Here is a 20001-nt window from a genome sequence, read left to right on the forward strand (position 1 = left end):
ACAGGGCTGGCAGTTCCCGTGCCAGCTGTTTAGCGTGGCTGGCTGGCTCTAGGTGTGCAGCCACCTTGCAGGCAGCTGCAGCTGTGGGTGGAACATGGGTGCAGCAGGTCCTCCCTGGAAGGGGGGTGCAGGAGCTGGTCTGTTGCTAGGCAACACTGGGTCCCTGGAGATGAGTCACCAGGAAAGAGAGTGGGGAGGGGAGGAGGAGGGGCCTGCCTCGCCCAGCAGAGAGGAAGGAGGGGGAAGGGTCTGTGCCTGAGAGTCTTTGATTGGCACCTCCTCATCGTGTATTTGTCACAGAGGAGATGAACTGGTGGAGCCCCGGATGGAGACCAGGGCAGCTGCAGGGGACCCTACTGGATTCTGGTTCTTGTTTGAGAGGATTCCAAGCGAGACTCTAGACTGAGTAGAAAAACAAAAGTAGCAAAGTTCATTAGGAGGCATAGGAAAAGGAGAAAAGGGGACACTCTCCAGGGAGAGAGCGGGTCTCAGAGAAGAGGGAATGCCCCTCTTGCCCTCCAGTTGCACTGGAGTCCCAGGGAAGTTTCCAGAGTCTCGCTCTTGACTTTTAACGGACAGCAGAAGGATATCAGACTTTCAAGTCTCCACTGCATGTGGTAAGGCTCCAGGCAACTCTGGGTCCCTTTGGCCCATGCTGACTGGTTCCGATTGGACCTGTTCTTACAGATTTTGAGGTCAGGAGCAAACATCCTTACATCCCTGAGTTCTGGAACTTGGTCTGTACCGCCACCCCAGGGTAGCTCATGTACTTCTCCTGCAGGTAACAGGTAGCCTGCTGGGGAATGCAACCTGTCCGATTGATGCAAACCAGGCCGGGCTGCTTTAAGAGAAAGCATGTGGGGTCGGCACAGCGGGTGGCTTGTGGGCTCACTCCCCTGGCCTTGGCCCGTGGGCTCACTCTCCTGGCCCTGGCGTGTTCCTGCTGCTTGCTCTGTTGCCTGCTGTTCACAATCATTTCTATTGTTCATCTACGTTAGGCCCCTAGTTCCCAAGTGCAGTTCCTGGCTCCCTGGAGGGACTCAAGGCCCTTTCAGGAGGCCTAGGGGTTCCAAATCAAAATCTAAGAATGTTTAGATTTTACTGGTCTATTTCTTCTCATTTTTTCTGCATGACATCACATGCAAGTGCTGAATTTAAGAAGCAGGTGTGAGAATTCAGCTGTCCTCTACCTAGGAGGACATTGAAGGGATTTGCAAAAATGTTGGATATCTTTATTCATAATTAATATTTGGAAAACACAGTTTTCATACGGTATATATTATGCTAAGATATAATAGATTCCTTACTTTTTAAAGTTCTTAAAATTAAAAATATCCAGCTCAGTCCCTCTGAGCCCCACTTTCTGCACCTTTGAGGTGAGGCCCGAGATGGAAAAGAGCTTGATACAATAGATTGTGGCACGTTTCTATTTTAAATTACTTGTACAGTAACTATGAAAAAACCTTAATTATTTGGGTAAAGGAGGATCGGAGAGAATCATGTTTCACCTTCCTGTGAAATTTCCCCCGAACCTCTGTATCCACAATTGTGGAAACAGTGCTGTCGTGGTAATTGTTCTAGTCCTCCCGTCCCCATCTCTGTTGGTGACATCACTGTCTGCTCCCCCTAGTCCTTGAACTCCCGGGTGTTGGGCTGTCCCACCAGCGCTTTAGGCAGGTGAATAGTCTCCGCGTAAGCCCGTGACTAAGGCTGTCCACGGGCAGGAGAGGAGACCGTGAAGGCCTCACTGGAAGGTAGGGGAGGTGGCCGGTTTCCACCGAGACCGTCTAGGGTGCAAAGCGAGGCCAAGCTTCACTGCTCTATAAACAAAGAGAGAAGAAGTCTTCAAGTGCCGATGGATGGCGGTACTGCCACACAAAGCCTGGCCATGTGTTTCTTCTGTCACTCAACAGTCACTTAGCACGTGCCAGTGATGAGGACAGTGTGGGGGACAGAGCAGGCGCCGAGTGTGTACATGATCCCTGCATTCAAGGGGAATCTGCTGTGCGTTCTGGGAGCCTGAGTTCCCTGGGTGTACTGCGCTGACCATTGCCAAGCTCAGGGTCTTGTTTCCCCGGGGGAATAGAGTAGTGCCCGGTCGCTCGATAAACAGCCTTCCTGAAAATATCAGGCTACATTGAAAGATGGAGAGGGAAACAGAGAGGTGGAGAGACCTGAGGTGGAGCTGGAGCCCCAGGGCGGGCGGTTCCCGCGCCAGCTGTGGAGCGTGGCTGGCTGGCTCCAGGTGTGCAGCCACCTTGCAGGCAGCTGCAGCTGTGGGTGGAACAAGGGTGCGGCAGGTCCTCCCTGGAAGGGGGGTGCAGGAGCTGGTCTGTTGCCAGGCAACACTGGGTCCCTGGAGATGAGTCACCAGGAAAGAGAGTGGGGAGGGGCGGGGGAGGGGCCTGCCTCGCCCAGCCAGCTGCAGAGCCAGACGGGGAAGGGCCTGCACCCAGGTCCTCTACCCAGTCACTGCCCGTTGTGCATTCAGATGGCCTCCACTCAGGGTCTCATTATCGTTCGCATGCCTGTTAGACCAGTAGCTCCCGAAATGTAGTTCAAGGCTCCCTGGAGGGAACCAAGACCCTCCTAAGGGGTCCACACACTTCCAAACTATTTTGCTAAGAGTACAAAGGTGTCATTTACCCTCCTCCTCCCCAGCTTTTCTGAAGAATGGCACATTGCAAGTGTTTGAGTTAGACGCCTAGATGAATTCGAATACAGCTGTTCCCTGCGATGGAGGACATCAAGAGATTTGCAAAAATGTCAAACATGCCACCCTAGCCACTGGTCTTTGTGTAGCAAATACAACCATGACACATGGTGGGTTTTTTTTTTTTAAGTTTAACATTCAGCTTTACTTTAATATGATATTTGTGGATATGAACCGGGTGAAGAAACGTCCTGGAGGGGTGCTGGGTGGTTTTCAGGGGTAGAAAGTCCTCCTGAGATGAACCGTTTGAAGGCAGCCATCTTAGGTTCTGTCCTTGCCTATGCTTCTCCGGGTGGAAGGATACAGACATTCAGGGTTTCTCCCGCACAGTGCCAGGTCGCTGTGACACTTTGCCACTTCTCACTGATCCTCTGCCTGGGGAGATGCCTGGACCTCACTCCTGTCCACTTGCAGGCTGCCTCCCGAGCTGAGGCCATTGAAGGGGCTTCTGTGCACTTGCACTTGGGCTCCAGTCACCAGGACCCTGGGGTCTCACTCAGTACTGGGCCAGTGTCCTGGGCCTCATCGCACCCGAGGACGGGGCCTGAGGCAGGTGAGAAGGCAGCCCACAGGGAGGTGACCGCGTACAGCAGCTGGGAGGCTTTTGCATTGCTGCAGCAAATATAATTTATGGATATGAGCAGATGGAGGTCAGTAAGAACAGAAAGCCACTTTTTGTGTGTGAAAACGTCTTCAATGAGCGCGTGCCTAGTTGTTAAAACAGACCCCTTTCAGGTCGGAGTAGGCGCAGTTCTGTCCTGCCCCACAGAGGTCTGACCGATTGTTCAGTTGCCCTTCTTCCCTGTGCTGTGAGTTCCCGGAGAGCCCGGGAGCCTCTGCCGACGCACCGCCCCTGCCTGCTGCTCACGCACTGGGCGGCCGGCCCGAGGCCCGGATCTAAGATCTGCACACCCCTCCGCTGGCCTGGGAAAGCCAGGGTGCTGGAGAGCAGCCGGGACGGTGCGCAGGGGCTCAGGGAGGCAGGCTGCAGCAGTGTCCACGTCCCCTCTGAAGGGGCCCTTGCTGCTTATTTTGAAAGGGACCAGTTTCTCTTTCCTCTTCTTCTCCCTCCCTCCCTAACCTGGGGGCCCAGAGCAAGATTGCCCAGGGTTATCTGCCCTCCACAGCGGGGGTATGTCCCTAGAAGAAATGGGAAATGACTCTCCAAATTAACCAGTGGATCTTAACACACCGCCAGGGAATCCTGGCACCCCTGCCAGGGCACACCTGCAGTGTAGTTTTTGAGTCACCTCTTTCAAAGCCTCTTTCAAAGCCAGCTGGGATTCTGATGGGCAGAATCCCAGCCTCTGGACAGGACTCCCTGTGCTGCTCCTTCGCTAGCAAAGCAATAAACCTTTATTTCCTTTTTCTCAAAACGGTGTCACTGTTCTTGGATTGGCATCAGGACGAGGACTGAGCACCCGAGGACGGAACACCCGGCGATCTCGCGACCCATTGAGGGGGTGGCGGGAGGGACGGAGGAGAGTCACTGTGTACAGCGGCACAGCCAGGCGGGAGCAGAGCCGCCAGCACAGGCTGGGTGCAGTGCGGGACAGGGAAGCAGCAGGCGCGACACAGACTGGTCCCTTCCGCCGAAACCCCCAGACCTGTGGGCTTCTGAAGGCTCAGGCCACGTTCTCTGTCCCCATCAGCCTGCTTAGGACTGTGCGCAGGATGAGTGCCCAAACCCAAGTGGGGAGGCCTGCTTCCCGGAGTGCCTGCTGGACATGCCAGGGACCTCCCGGGGTGGTCAGGATGGGGTTGGTGACGCGGGTGTGGGCTCAGGGCCAGGCGGCCCGGACCTGCTCTGAGTCCCGCCATCCCCTAATAAGATAGTCACCCGGGACCGGTCTTGCCGCTAGGGCCGCAGGATGGCGGTGCTCATTTGGTCCTGCGCTCCGACGCGGCCAGGGAAATGAGCCGGTGTGAAATCCAGCCTGCACTCTCTGCAAAGCTGTGTCCACACCACGACTGAGGGACTCCCGTGTCACACGGACCCCTCCAAGTCCTACTGCCCACTGAAGCCAGCGTCCCCCAGCAAAACCGCGCACCAGGCCTGCGAGCGAGTGCCCACAGCAGCCCTGAGTCCCGCCGTAGGTCCCTTTCATCTGCCACCAGGCGGTTGGCACTTTCTGCGGGGCTTTGATCTTGTTTTACTAGGGCACGGCACTAGATGGCATTGTTGCCTAGCGGGAGAGGTAATAGGCCTTGCGTTAACATTCTTTAGCTTGCCGTTTTATTTTTTATTTTTAATATCAAAATTAAAATATTTTCTTTTTCTTTCTTTCTTTTTTTTTGGTATTGAGGGTTGAACCCGGGATGCTTAACCACCAAGCCACATCCTCAGCCTCAAACATTAATCGATTTTCTGTTTTCTATTGAACATGTGTGTCTACAGCCCCTGGTCTGCAGAGACTATCATAGCCTCGTGAAAGGGTCAGCATTTGTAAGATGCCTCTTAAATATTCTTTTTTATAAAATAATAAAACTTCAAATAAATGTTAGTTACACTGAACATGTTGAAAAAGTAAGAAAATAAAGGTTTAATTTTACTGTAACTACAATATACATGAAGTCCAAAGGGAAATCAGAGTCTTCCAATAAAGGCTTCCTATAAGGCAAAAACACAATCTAAAAACATGCTGATCGATTCGCGTTCTTCCGAATGTACAACATATTAGTATAATCTTTTGTGGCTGCCATGTAGTACGGCACTTGTTTTTCACAGTTGCCAATTTTATTGTATACACAAAAATACAGCACATTATCTCTGGAGAAAACAATGGGAAAAAAGTCGTTTGCTAAGTTACAAATTTTGCAGGGACTATTCACAAACAAAAACTGCTTAGGAGCGTCTGTTGCTTTAACTTATGCGATATGTGGGTCACCCAAGTTCTACATCCCTTAACTTCGAGCTCCACTAGCTGAGTTCTAACAAGCACATCAGTTAAAATGGCACGCGGACAAAAAACAGGTCACCGCAAACAGCAAAGACTATCCCAACCCTCTACGAACAGTGCCAAGATTACAACCGCTTAGTTGGTTGCATATGTCTTAAAAAAAAAAAAAAAGAAGAAGAAGAAGAACGATCCTAAGTACTGTGATCTTCCTGATTAATCAAGCTACCTCGGGTTTTCAGCGTGCCTGCGGGGGGACAGGGGGAACTTTGCAGCAAACTGTGTTTGAGTTTTTACAACGGCATCCAGGCCTGTTAGCCCGGTCATAACACCCCTGGCACAATTTCAGGCAACCCTTGGCTGGAAGATAACACCATAAACAAGGCAAAAAGAGGGACAGGACGCCCATGGCCGACCACCGCGCACAGCAGCGGGCCTGGCCGCAGGCGCAGGGGCGGTCGGCGCAGGTGTCCTCGTCGTCGTCGGAGCAGTGGTAGAAGAGCCCCTTCACGCAGCACACGCAGCTGGCGTAGTCGACCACGGCCTGCGCCGAGCAGAGGCACCGCTGGCGGCAGATCCAGCGCGACGGCAGGGCCCGCGGGCGGGTGCACTCCCGACACTTGCACTTGCCACAGTCCGCGCACCTGTGGGCGTGCAGGCCCGACTCTTCCTCACCCAGCGGCTTAAGCTCACCTGGCCCGAGCTCGGATCGGGGCTGCACCCGGACGGTCCCGTCAGCAGCTGGACCAGAGGAGAAGGACGGTCCCAGCGGTCTCAGTTCAGAGGAGCCGCTGCCGGCGCTCGCCCGCGGACCGCTTCGAGGCCCCGAGCTGACCGTGCGGGTGGACCTGGGTCCAGGCGCTCGCGTAGAAGGACGACCCTGCGCGTGCTGGAGCCTGGGAGGCGGGCGGCGCTCGGGCAGCCCGCGGAGCCGCTCGGGTTTGTGCCCGGCGGCGGGGCGAGAAGCAGGCTTGAGTCCAGGTTTGGGGGCCGCAGTCGGTCCCTCCGTGTACTCATTGGTGTTTCGGATGGCTCTGGTTTGGTCCAGAGACAAGCCGAGTACCTGCGGGGAGAGTGCGTCTCTAGGGTCGGGCTCCCCGCGCTGCCTGCCACTGTCACCCGGCGCCTGTAGCAAGGGCTGAGACCCGTGGCCACGCTGGCCTCCATCCGGCCGTGGAAATGCGGTCACCGCAGTAGACTTAGAACACATCTGAACTCCTTGAGCGCGGCTTTGCATCAGCCCCTCTCCCTTGAATTTTCTTTCAGAGATGTACAAATAAGTCCAGTCCTGAAGCAAACTTTCCCCCTTCTTTGCAAACTCTGCTTCAGTTCAACTTCCCAACAATCGCGGAGAAAAATCGAGAGAGAAATTCGGAGCCGAGTCCCCCGCCGACGAACACTCCGGTGTTCAGAGCTGGAGACTACACCCCTTCCAGAAGCGCACGCCGAGTTATTTCCTCTTTTTCTCAATGAACAAGAGGCCGAAGCGCCAACGGCAAATCCCCTTTCCTGTCAGATTAGCCAATGAGAAAAGAAACGGCCTTACAGAGAATCTAAAGCCAGATCACCAAGTCGTGCGGCCCGTTCGCGTCTGAGCAGAGGCGGCGCGGGGGCGCGGGGCCGGGCGGGCGTGGGGGGCCGGCGCTGCGCGCTCCGCTGGCCCCTCTCTTCTGCTCGCGCTGCGGCGCGCAACTCCAGCTTACGTTTTAATTCCGATAAAATACACACAACATACATTTACTATGTTAAGGAATGTTTACTTGTGTTGATTGTTATACACAGTCTTGCAAATTCTACACTTTGATATTTAAGTCAGGGCATGTTGGGCATGACTATGCTTCATTCATTTTCAGTGCACGGTTCCTTGACATTAACTGCTTTCACGCTGTTTTGAGGTCACCAGCGCCTTCCACCCACAGAACCGGTTCATACCATGGAGCCGACAGTCTGGACCACCAGCCTCGGCACTCCTTCCCCTTCCCGACCCCTGGAACCCACCACTCCACTTTGTGTCTGTCTGTGGGTTGGGTCAGTTCGTGAAGCTTCCGTGAAACAAACACCGCAGCTGGCCCCGTGCTTGATTTCACCTGCCCAAGGTGTGCCCATGCATAGCAGGTGGCCGAGGTGCTTCCCCATAGCCGAGTACCTTCCACCAAGGGTCAATGCCACATTTTGGTTACCCGTTGTTGGTTTGGCTCTCAATGGACACTGGGATGTTCCTGCTTTGCCTGCTGTGAGCAGGAGAGCCCACACGTGTCTTCAATATGTGCTTGCAGTTTTGGGGGTGTGCACTCGGCGGGGAGCTGCTGTGCCACATGTAAAGGAAGCTACTTCATTGTTCAGTGATGGCAGTAACTGGACAAGGGCTGTGTGCACACAGGTGCTGCTGCACTCCTCAAACCCTGGCACCTGGTGGAGCATGCCACCCCCCATGCCTTCACATGCGGACTGCATGCGGTGCCTGCTTTTCTTCACAGCAGCCACTGACAACCTGCTTCACAAAGACACGCAAAGGGCACGTGGAGAGACCTGAGGTGGAGCTGGAGCCACAGGGCTGGCAGTTCCCGTGCCAGCTGTGGAGCGTGGCTCTCTGGCTCTTGGTGTGCAGCCACCTTGCAGGCAGCTGCAGCTGTGGGTGGAACAAGGGTGCGGCAGGTCCTCCCTGGAAGGGGGATGCAGGAGCTGGTCTGTTGCCAAGCAACACTGGGTCCCTGGAGATGAGTCACCAGGAAAGAGAGTGGGGAGGGGGGGGGGAGGGGCCTGCCTCAGCCCAGCAAGCTGCAGAGTCAGACTGGGAAGGGCCTGTGCCTGAGATTCTTTCTTTTTTCTTTTCTTGGTGGCAGGGATTGAACCCAGGGACATCTTACTACTGAGCCACACCCCAAACTTTTGATGATGATGATGATGATGATGATGACAGTCTCACTAAGCTGCTTAGGGTCTTGCTAACTTGCTCAGGCTGGCCTAGAACCTGTGATCCTGATCCTCCAACCTCAGCCTCCTGAGCCGCTGGGATTACAGGCATGCACCACTGTGCCTGGCCCTGAGATTCTTTTACCATCTCTCATTTGTGCATTCAGACAGTCTGCACTTGGAATTTCATGTGTATTATTTATGCTTCTAGCCCAGTCAATTCCAAAATTCAGTTTAAGGATCCCTTGGGTAAGCAAGATCTTTCAGCAAATCCACAGGTTCTGAAACTTTTTCCTTAAGAGCATTAAGATCTTGTCTTTTTTGCTTTTCAGTATATCTGTGTGTGATGTTGTGAGTGTTCAAATTAAGACAGAAAAGCAAATCCATTTCTTCTATTGAGGAAAAATTACAGGGATCCTCAAATTGTAAACCAACATCAACCACTTTTATTATTATTTTTGTCTGGAAATCATAACTGTTATCCATAAAAGTGTGTTGTCTTCATACATTAGAGTTTGTTATAGGTTTAAGTTACAAATGAAAACCTTTTCTTCATGTCAATTTATAATGAGGAAATATCATGCATATAAACCATTTGAACAGAATCTATTGGTATACTCAATAGTTTTTAAAAGTAGAAAGGGATTCTGAGATGTCAAAATGTAAGAATCATGGCCTTAGTTTGGATTTCTAGATTATTGGTAATAGACATGGTGCTCATTCAACAGATGCTAGCTCTTTCTCCGCTTTGTATAACGCTGTGCCGTCTGGCTGTCCCTCTGTCTGAAACTCCAGCTGGAGGTGGACGTCCAGAAAGGGGCAGTGTTACCTCAGCAAGATCGGGCTCTTCAAAGTCAGCGAGAGCTCTGTGCTCCTGGGTGGAGCCTGTCCTGCGCTCTGGACTTTCCTCCGCACGTGCGTCCCCCACGCAGCAGCCGCCTGCTTTGTGGATTGATGGACCTGGAGGGTCCGGCCTTTCACTTCTTGATTCCTCCGTATGTTGGTTGGTGGCTTGGTCCATTCATTCGTCTGTAATCGTCCTTAGTTCACCAGTCTGTTCAGGCATAGATTTGTTCTTTGTTTCTTTAGTTGATCCGTTTAATTCAGCACACACTTTGGAGCATCTGTGAACTGGCTGCAGACTGAGCCCCAGACGTGAGCAGGGTCCACAGGCTGTGTCCTCCAGGAGTCCCCGGACTAGGAGGATCTAAAGCAGCCGGGCGAGTCAAGTGTAGCTCTCCTGCGTGCACCGCATTCAAATCAGCGAGAGCGGCAGCGCGGACCTGCCCTCCGCCGGTGAGGGGTCTCGCCCCGGCGTGCCCGCCTCTGGAACGCCCAGGAAGTGGGCCGCCTGCCGGGCACGTCTCCCTGGAGTTTGGGGACCTTACTCCTGCCTCTGCCGCCGCCCACTTACCCATCTGGCCTCCGTGCTGAGTTCGCGAGGCACGGTCGAGCAGAAGTCTTCTCTTTTTCCTTCCTCTCAACGACATGTGGGCGAGCGCAGGGCTTCGTCCAGTCACTCCGTCGAGGTGAACTAATTCGACTTTTAATTTTAAAATTCACACACATAAAACCAACTCTGGGTGCTCGGTTGTGTGAGTTTTAACTCGTGCACGCCGCCGCCCGCCGCCTGGGGCTGGTGCTGTGTAGACCTCAGGAGTCGCTCAAGGCCACGGTTCAGTCCGCGCCCCTGGTGCGGGCGCAGCCCTGGCCATCGTGAGCCTTTGCGGGGTAAGTACAGAGGCTTCCCGCAGAGGCGCGGGAGAGCCCAGGGCCGTGCGGGGTGCCGCGCACCGGCGCGGAACTGCTAGGCGCCCACGAGACGCAGCTGTGGTCCCTTCTCCAGTTGCGACGAACTTTGTTCAATAGTTTCGGAGAAATAAAAGACCCTGGAAAACTAAAAACTCAAAGAAACCCCCGACTCCGTTAGCAGACTAGCCCTTGCCTTCGCCACGGATCTGCAGGCGTGCTGAGCGCACTCGCCACGCGTCCAGGCCGAGGCTCCTGCACGCAGCCCTGCCGCGCTTCCTCCTCGGTCACCCGGACTTGGCTGATTCTTCAAACCCTGGGCCATTCCGAGGCACTGAGCTATGTGCATGGAGCATGTAATTAACTCCTGATTTGTGGATATTTACATTATTTCCTTTTTTTACTACAATAAAGTATCTTTTTAAACCTTATTGTACATACATCTTCGCACACCTGTAAGATTATTTCCTTAGGATGACTATCAAGAAGTAAAATCTCTTGTAAAATAAGGACAGATATTTAAAATAATATTCACAGCAAAGTGCAGATACAGATGAAATATAAAAGAAACAGGCAAGCTCCATCCCTCATTCATTTACTCGTGAATTCCACAGAGGCTTGCTATCTATTCCCAGAATCTTTTTTTATGTTTGTCCCTTAATTTTTTTTTAATTGGCGCATCATAGTTGCACATGTTGAGGGGATTTGTTGTTGCATATTTGTAGATGCACACAATGTAACAATACAATCTGGTCAATATCACTCCCCCGTACTCCCCCCCCCCACAGGGTCCCTTTTCTCTACTGATCTCCTGTGATTTTTAGGAGCTCCACCCCACCTTTTCCTTTTCACTCTTTAGTGTCTGCACTGAGAGAAAACATGGACCTTTGACCTTCTGAGTTTGACTTACGTCACTTAACATGATGGTGTCTAGTTCCATCCATTTCCCTGCAAATGACATAATTTTATTCTTCTTTATGGCTGAATGAAACTCCAATTGTATATTTGTCACATTTTCTTCGTCTACTCATCCACTGAAGGACACCTAGGCTGGTTCCATAGTTCAGCTATTGTGAGTTGTGCCGCTATGACATGGGAGTGTAGTGTCACTGCAGTAAGATGACTGTAATTCTTCAGGATAAACACCAAGGAGTGGTACAGCTGGGTCATACGGGGTTCCATGCCTGGCCTTTTGAGGAGCCTCCATGCTGATTTCCTTAGTGGTCGTACTAATTCGCAGTCCCACCAACCTTGTAATAGTGTGCCTTTCCCCTCATCCTCTCCAGCATTTATTTTTGTTCCCGATGACTGCCGTTCTGACTGGTATGAGATGAATCTCAGTGTAGTTTTGATTTGCATGTCCCTGATTGCTAACAACATTGAACATTCTTTCATATATTTGTTGTCCATTTGTATTTCTTCTCTTGAGAAGTATCTATTTAATTCATTTACTCACTTATTAATTGGGTTGAGATTTTGGTGTAAAGATTTTGAGCTCTTTGTATAGTCCAGATATTAACCCTCTATCAGAAGAGTAGCTAGCAAAGATTTTTCCCATTCTGTAGGTTCTCTCTTCACATTCCTGATTATTTCCTTTATTGTGCAGAAGCTTTTTAATTTGATGCTGTCCCATTTATTAACTCTTGACATTATTTCCTGAACTTTAGGGATCCTGTTGAGAAAGCCATTGTCTGTGCTTATATACTGGAATGTTGACCTTACATCTTCTTCTAGGATTTGCATAATTTCTGATCTAATTCTGAAGTCTTTGATTCATTTTGAGTTTATTTTTGTGCAGAGCGAGAGAGAAGGGTTTAGTTTCAGTCTTCTACTACAGACAACCAGTTTTTTGAGCACCATTTGTTAAGAAGTTTATCCTTTCTCCAATGTATGTTTTTGGCACCTTTGTCAAGAACGGATGACCCTATATGTGTGTGTCTTTGTGTCCTCCGTTCTGTATCATTGGTGTATGTGTCTGTTTTTATGCCAGTACCATGCATTTTTTGTTACTAGAGCTCTGTGGTGTACTTTGAAGTTAGGTATTGGGATGCTTCCAGCATTGCTTTTTTAGCCTAAAAGTGCTTTGGCTATTCTGGGTCTTTTATTCTTCCAAATGAACTTTAGGACTCTTCTTGCTAGTTCTCTGAAGAATGTCATTGGTATTTTGATGGGGATTGCATTGAATCTGTATATTGCTTTTGTTAGTATGACCATTTTAACAATATTCATTTTGCCTATCCATGAACATGGGAGGCCTTTCTATCTTCTGAGGTCTTCAATGTCTTTCTTCAATGAAGAGTCATCCATAGGTATTTTTTTGAGGTTATCGTGAATGGAATTGTTTTCCCGATTTCTTTCTGAGTAGATTCATTGTTGGTAAATAGGAAAGTTACTGATTTTTGTCTGTTGATTTTGTAACCTGCTACTATGCCAAATTTGTTTATTAGCTCCAACAGTGTTTTGGTGGAGTTTTTTTTTTTTTTTTTTTTTTTTTTTTTTTTATCTTCTAGATATAGGATCATATCATTTGTAAACAGTGACAATTTTCACTTATTCCTTTCCCATTTTATCCCTTTTATTTTTCTATTCTTGCCTAATTGCTTTGGCTAGAATTTCTAGTACTATATTAAACAGGAATGGGGAGAATGGACATCCTCATCTTGTCCAAGATTTTAAAGGAAAAGCTTTCAGTTTTTCCTTATTTATTATGAGGTTGACTTTTTAAAAAAAAATATATATAGCCTTTATGATATTGATGTAGATTCCTTCTATCCCTAGTTTCTTCAGGGTTTTTGTCATGAATGGATGCTGAATTTTGTCAAAGGCCTTCTCTGCAACTATTGAGAACACAAAGTCATTTTTGTTCTTAATTCTGTTTATGTTATGAATTACGTTTATTGCTTTGTATATATTAAGCCATCCTTGCATCCCTGGAATAAAACCAACTTGGTTGTGGTGTATAATCTTCTTAATGTATTGTTGAATATGATTTGCTAATATTTATTAAGTAGTTTTTGCATCTCAGTTCATTAGGCAGGGATATTGGTCTATAGTCTTCTTTTTTTTGTTGTGTGCTTATCTGGTTATGGTATGAGTGTGATACTGGCTTCATAGAATGAATTTGGAAGTGTTCAATCCCTTTCTATTTCATGGTATAATTTGAGGAATATTGGCATTAGTTCTTCTTTAAAGGTTTAGTAGAATTCACCTGAGAATCCATCTGATCCTAGGCTTTTCTTTGTTGGAAAGTTTTTTATTACTGCTTGTATCTCATTATAAATTATTGGTTTGTTTAGGTTCCCTATGTTCTCTTCATTCAGTTTTGGCAGATTGTATTTTTCTAGAAATGTCCATTTATGCTATATTTTCCAATTTATTGGATTGTAAGTTTTCAAAATAGACCCATGATCTGCTGGATTTCTGAGATGTATGTGGTGATTTCTCCTTTTTTTAATCTTTAATTTTAATAATTTGGTTTTTCTCTCTTTATTTTGGTTAGTTTGGCTAAAGGTTTCTCAATCTTTTTTTTTTAAAGAACTGATTCTTTGTTTCTTCAATTCCTTGTATTTTTTAAAATTATCAAGTTCATTGATTTTAGCTCTTATCTTAATTATTTCCTTCCTTCTATTAGTTTTGGAATTGGTTTGTTCTCCTTTTTCAAGATCCTTGAGATACATCATTAGATTGTTTGTTTGTGATCTTTCTGATTTTCTTATGTAAGCACTCAGAGCTGTAACTTTCCTCTTAGAACTGCCTTCATAGTATCCCAGAAGTTCTGGTATGTTGTATCACTATTCTCATTTGAGTCTAAGAATTTTTAAAATTCTCCCCTGATTTCTTCTATCACCCATTCATCATCCAAAAGAATATTGTTCAATCTTCATGTGTTTTTGTAGTTTCTGTACGTCTTTTTGGTGTTCATTTCTAATTTTATTCCATTATGATTTGGTACAAGGAATAATATCAATTTTTTTTTGTATTTGCTAAGAGTTGGTTTGTTACCTAAAATATGGTCTATTTTGGAGAAGGTTTCATGAGCTGCTGAGAATAAAGTGCATTCAACTCTTCTTGGATGAAATATTCTTTAGATGTCTGTTAATGCCATTTTACTTATAATATTTTTCAGGTCTAAAGAATCTTCCCTGAGTTTGAAAGGAAAAGTAACCAAAATGGGGAGAGACCTCAATGCATCAGCAATGCTTTCTTTATTAAGCAGCAGAATGGCACATTTTCAGGAAAGGAAATATCAACTGGTAACTATAGAGGTCTGAGTCTTATAGAGTTTACTGAGAGTTAATCATGAAGACTTAAACATAACAGAATGTTTGGTGTGACTTAATCATAGAGACTTAATCATAGCGGAATGTATTGGTTGGGTGGTCAGCGGGAACAGTTGTGAAAGTCCAGAGCCCATTGTTTTCCTTCTGTCTCCCAGGACCCATTGTCCTCATTTCTCCCTGGAGGCTGTTATTCTCCTTTTCCTTGGGAATTGTTCCCGTTTTTCCCTGGGGGTTGTTGTAGTCCATATCCTTCAGAGTTTATGTCTGGGTGATCTAAGTAATAGTGATGGATACCTGTTGAAATCACCCAGTATTATTGTACTGGGTTCTAGCTGAGGCTTCCATTTGACTAGTATCTCTTTTATGTAATTAGTTGCACCCACCTTTGGGTCATAAATATTCATTTTTGTTATATTATCTTGTTGAATTATTCCCTTTACCAATGTGAAATACCTTTATTTGTCTCTTCTGATTAATTTTGATGTGAAATCTGCTTTGTGAGATTGAGAGTAACTACTTCTGCTTGTTTTGAGGTTCCATTTGCATGGTATATCAATTGCCATTCTTTCACTTTCAGCCTGTGGATTTATTTGCCTGTAAGGTGCATCCCTTGTAAATAACATATAGTTGGGTCTTGTTTTTAAGGCCATTCTGCCAGCCTATGTCTTTTAATTGAAGAGCTGAGACCATCTACATCCAATGTTATTATAGAGATGTTTATTAATTCCTGCCATTTCAATTTATTTATCATGTTCATATTGGTTCTGTTTCTTATTTGCTCAGGTACTCTTCAAATGAGATTTATTCTTTTGCAAGATCTGAGGTAGGTATTTTTTTATTTCTTCTGTGTGCTGTATTTCTTTAAGTAAGTTCTGTAGTGCTGGTTTAGTAGTCATGAATTCTTTTAGTTTCTGCTTATCTTGTAAGGTTTTTATTTCATCTTTGATTTTTAATGATAACTGCTGGCTATAGCAGTCTTGGTTGACAGTTACTTTCTTTCAGGACTAGGAACACATCATTCCAAGTCCTACTGGTTTGTAGAGTTTGTGCTAAGAAATCAGAAGTGATCCTGATAGACTTGCTTCTAAATGTTACCTGATGTTTTTATGTTGAGGCTTTTAAAACTCTATCCTTGTTCCACATGTTAGGCATTTTAATTATAATGTGTCATGGAGAGGTTCTTTTTTGGTCTTGTCTATTTGGGGTTCTGAATGCCTCCTGTATCTGGATGTTCATCTCATTCTGAAAGTTTAAAAAAATTTCTTAACTATTTCCCTGAAGAGTTTATCTATTCCATTAGCCTATATCTCACAGTCCTCCTCAATTGCAATGATTCTTACATGTGGCCTTGTTTTGTTGTCCCAGAATTCTCATATATTCTGATAATGGTGACTTGCTTGCTTTTCTTTAATCTTGTCTGAATGTTCAAGGCTGGACACTTTGTCTTCAGCTCTGAGATTCTGTCTTCTGCATGATCTACTTTCAACTGAACATTTGATTTATTGGATCATTCATTGCCAGGATTTCTGTTTGGGTCTTTTCAGTATTTCTAACTCCTTATTGAATTTCTCATTCATATCCTATACTGACTTCCTTAATTCATTCAGTTGTTTTACTGTGTTCTTTTGGAATTCATTGATCACTTTTATAATGATTCTTTTGAATTACTTATCTGATATTTCACACACTTCAATATTTTGGGTCATTTACTGGTGAATTATGAACTTTAGGAGGTGTGTGTTAACTTGTTTTTTTCATATTTCTTGGTATCCTGTGTTGTGTTTTACGTATCTATTGTAAGGGTTTTGTCTTCTGCTCTAATGTGTTGACCTTTTTAGGGCACAGTCTTCATTTGCCAAAGTGACCCAGAGTGATCTATTGAGACTCCTTCATAGATGTGGTGTCCACAGCCTTTGTGTTATTTATGACTGTTTTTATTATACCAATGGATGTCCATAGTCTGGAACTGGGGGCCCACCATAGTCATTTCTACTTGGGGCCTCGTCTTTCATTTGGGTTTTTGTTTCTTCTGTGCTTTGAATTAAAATATAACTGAAGATTGAGTGTCATTAATTTGTGTGTGGAGGAAGGTGTGCTGTCTTTTGATTGAGTGTAGCTCAGCAGCAGTTTCTACCCTGTGAACTTGTAGTATAGCACCTCACAGAATAGGGGGAAACAAACAATAGCAGCCACCAATACAGACAATAAACAGTATTAAACTAAATACTTGATTCCTACTATGGCATCTACAAAGTAAATTGCACAAAATACAGAAATGGTAGGGGTCAGCAATTGGCAACAGCAAAAACAATAAGTAACCATGAACTATATCTGGTATTAAAGCAAATGATAGGTGTCACCTATACATCTATGCATCTATGCATTAATACTTGCAACAGCATTGATGATGGGGGCAATCAGCGCTCAAAGATGAAATACAGTTAATTAAGAGAAAAGAAAATGTGATAGGAAGGTAAAAAAGAGTTTGCAATTTAAAAAATTAACAGGGAGAATGCAGAAGAGATGTAGCATGTGATGGTATAAGGAAGGTGGAAAAAAATAGAAGTAACAAAGTACAGGGAGAGTGAAAGAAACAACAATAGAATTTGGCTGTTAGCAGAAGAAAACAGAAACAAGAGAAACAGACAAATAAAAACAATACAAAACAAAACCAAAATATACTGATCAAAAACCCTAACCCTCAAAAGACAAGGCAAGGAAAAATAACTACATTAAAACTGCTAAAAATGAGAAAAAAAGAAACAAATGTGTACACCTGTGTATGTCCATGAACCATTAGCGTGGCAAAAACACATGAAAAGCAACAAACAAAAACAAAACAAAACAAAAAATAAAGAGTTTTTAATAAGAAATTAAGGAATCATTGCCACTGAGGTGGTCAAAATAGTCAGTGAGAGTGGATAGTCACTGTCTGCTAACTCCTTCCATTTCTTCCTGAGCTATGTGCTAAGAGCAAGAGCAAGGACCAGCGCGGTGAACCAACTCCTCTTTTTGTTTGCTCACCAAGCTGCCCATGGAGTAGCCCAAACCTGAAGCTGTTTAAAATAAGTCTCAGCTTCCCTTTTCAGCAGTATGAGGTGGGATGGGATGGGAAGTTCTGTCCACTGGAGTTAAAATTTTTTTTTTTTAATCACAGATCAGATGGGTGCATGCCCAGGGCGGGGCCACTGCAGAGTCTGAGTGGAGTTTTGGCAGGTGGGGCTTAGGCCTAATCAGGTCTGGGGGCTTTGTTGGGTGGTCACTGCTCGGGAGAGATTAGATCAACAACCCCTAGGGTCGGGCAGTTGGTGAGCTCTGCTGGGAGTCTGGGGCTCAGGAGCTCCCAGGGACTCTACTCACGAGGTAGGGAAGCCAGTCCTTTACCCCCTGGCTGCCCATGAGCACAGCCTTCTCAGGCTCAGTCCCTAGTGTGTTCGCGCGACTTCAGATTCCCAGCCCACTGCCGCTGGTCTTGTGAGCCACCAGACACAAAGAAAGAGAGCAGCTCCCCTTTGCTTTTCTGACTTGAATCTCCCCGAGTAAAATATGCTCTGTGCTTGTTTCACTTCCGTTCTGCCAGGTTCACCCTAGGCCCCAGGTAGGCAGTTTCCGGGAGAGCTGAGCAGTGCTCGCTCTGACCTCCTGGCTCGCTGTAGCAGTGGCAGTGTGGCCACCTCAGTGGCTCTGCCTCAGGTCTCCAAGGCCAGCTGGGGAACGTGGGGCACTCTTCAAGCACCACCGCGCAGTGAAGCCTCTGGGTCAGGTAAGGGCAGTCTGATTTTCTGACCTTAGGATTTTCCGAATCAAATCTGCCCATCATATTCCTCTGTGTTCTCTCTTCCTCTGGGCTGGACCAGGGCCACCTCCCCTGCTGCGCTGCTGGGCTCCAGCGTGGCCTTTCTTCTTTGTTGGATGTACCCAAATTTCTGAGTCTCTAAGACGCTCTGTCCAGTATTGAGTTTTAGTGAGATTCCTCTTTCGCCCACCCCTCAGCGAAGCACTACTCCCGCTGCCTGGATCCCGAGCCACAGACTGACTCGGAGTGCAGCCTTCTTTTAGCCCACCATCTTGGATCCCCTCCCATAATTTGTTCTAGGTTCAGGGGCACAATGACACAGAAGGGAAAATTCCTGAATTCAACCCTTTCCAGTTAGGGGTGGAGTCATGGATATCAGCAACAAGTGTGCAAATAAATAGACAGAGCCCTTCAGTGGAAACCTTAGGACCAAAGTGCTGGATGTTTGCCACCTGAAGAGGCACCCGGGCATCTTTAAGGCAGAGGATTCTCCAGGGTAGTGATTGCGAAGCATCCCTGACAGGAGTTGTCAGCATGCCTTGGAGCCAGAGTCACCACCCAACAGTCCCCTCGATGCTCCCCAAGATAGTCCTCACGTGGGCCTGAGAAGAATCGCCTCACCAGGCAGGGAGTGGGTGGAGGGACTCACGACACAGAGCAGCAAGGCAGAAAGCCGGGTTCATGCCGGATGCTGAACAAAGGCATGTCCTTTCCACCTTTGCCTCTGCACACCTGGGGAACTTTTTCTCACTGTGCTCCTTCCCAGAGAAACGCCTTCCTTCAAGTTATAGAGGTGTCATCTCTTGTCCCTTAAAATGACAGCATTCAGCTTGGGTGTCAGGGTAAAGGAGGAGGCGAAGGCACACACATTTATTCTCCCTCACCTGTTGGAAGCTGTGACCTATACACTCCTCTCTCCATCACTGTATGGTGTATTCATTGTCCCTATAATACTTGTCGTCTCTACCCACACCACAGCTGCACCCTTTTAAGTTAAATTTGGTGATATATTGGAAATTTGAGCATATCAGTATGATTTTCCAAGTGATTTTTATCTGTTTTAGAGAGAGGATCACAACTTCTATAGGTCATAACAATATTCATGGATGGATCACAGTTGCTTTTTCCACTTCCTTAATTATCAATATTTAAACTGTTCAAAAAAAAAAAACAAAAAAACAAAAAAAAGCAAAGGAATGCAAAAAAAAAAATAAACTGTTCTCCATCTTTTGAAATGTAACCTAGTACTTATGCTTTTTAAACATGTATTTGAAAGTGATTCTGTATATCTCTCACTTTTCACACATGACTGTATCTGCAGGATAAATTCCTGAAAGTTTCAAAGCTTGGTGAAGGACACAGTCAGATAGAGTTTGAACGGGCAGAAGAGTGAACTGGTTGACAACCTGGAGTTTGGAATCAGACTTCTGAGCACAAATCTTAGTTCATCCATATATGACTGTAAACAAAACTTACTTTAAAAATTAAAAGAAAGGGCTGGGGATGTGGCTCAGCTGGTAGAGTGCCTGCCTTGCAAGCACAGGGCCCTGGGTTCAATCCCCAGCACCGCAAAAAAAAAAAAAAAAAGAAAAAGAAATAAAAGAAAATTTAGCCAAGCATTGTGGTGCACACCTTTAATCCCAGTTATGCAGG

At 46.6% G+C, this 20001-nt stretch overlaps 1 protein-coding gene across 1 annotated transcript; it reads right to left on the reverse strand.

Moving 5' to 3' along the window:
• Positions 1–5848: 5848 nt before the first annotated feature.
• LOC306648582 (protein sprouty homolog 2-like) lies at positions 5849–6820 on the reverse strand (the record flags this gene model as incomplete). The annotated part of the gene is made up of 1 exon (XM_079118743.1): positions 5849–6820. The coding sequence occupies one exon, from the start codon at positions 6818–6820 to the stop codon at positions 5849–5851; it is 972 nt and encodes a 323-aa protein (XP_078974869.1).
• Positions 6821–20001: the final 13181 nt, after the last annotated feature.

The sequence above is a fragment of the Sciurus vulgaris genome (genome assembly GCF_902686455.1).
Source record: "Sciurus vulgaris genome assembly, chromosome: 17".
NCBI lineage: Eukaryota > Metazoa > Chordata > Mammalia > Rodentia > Sciuridae > Sciurus > Sciurus vulgaris.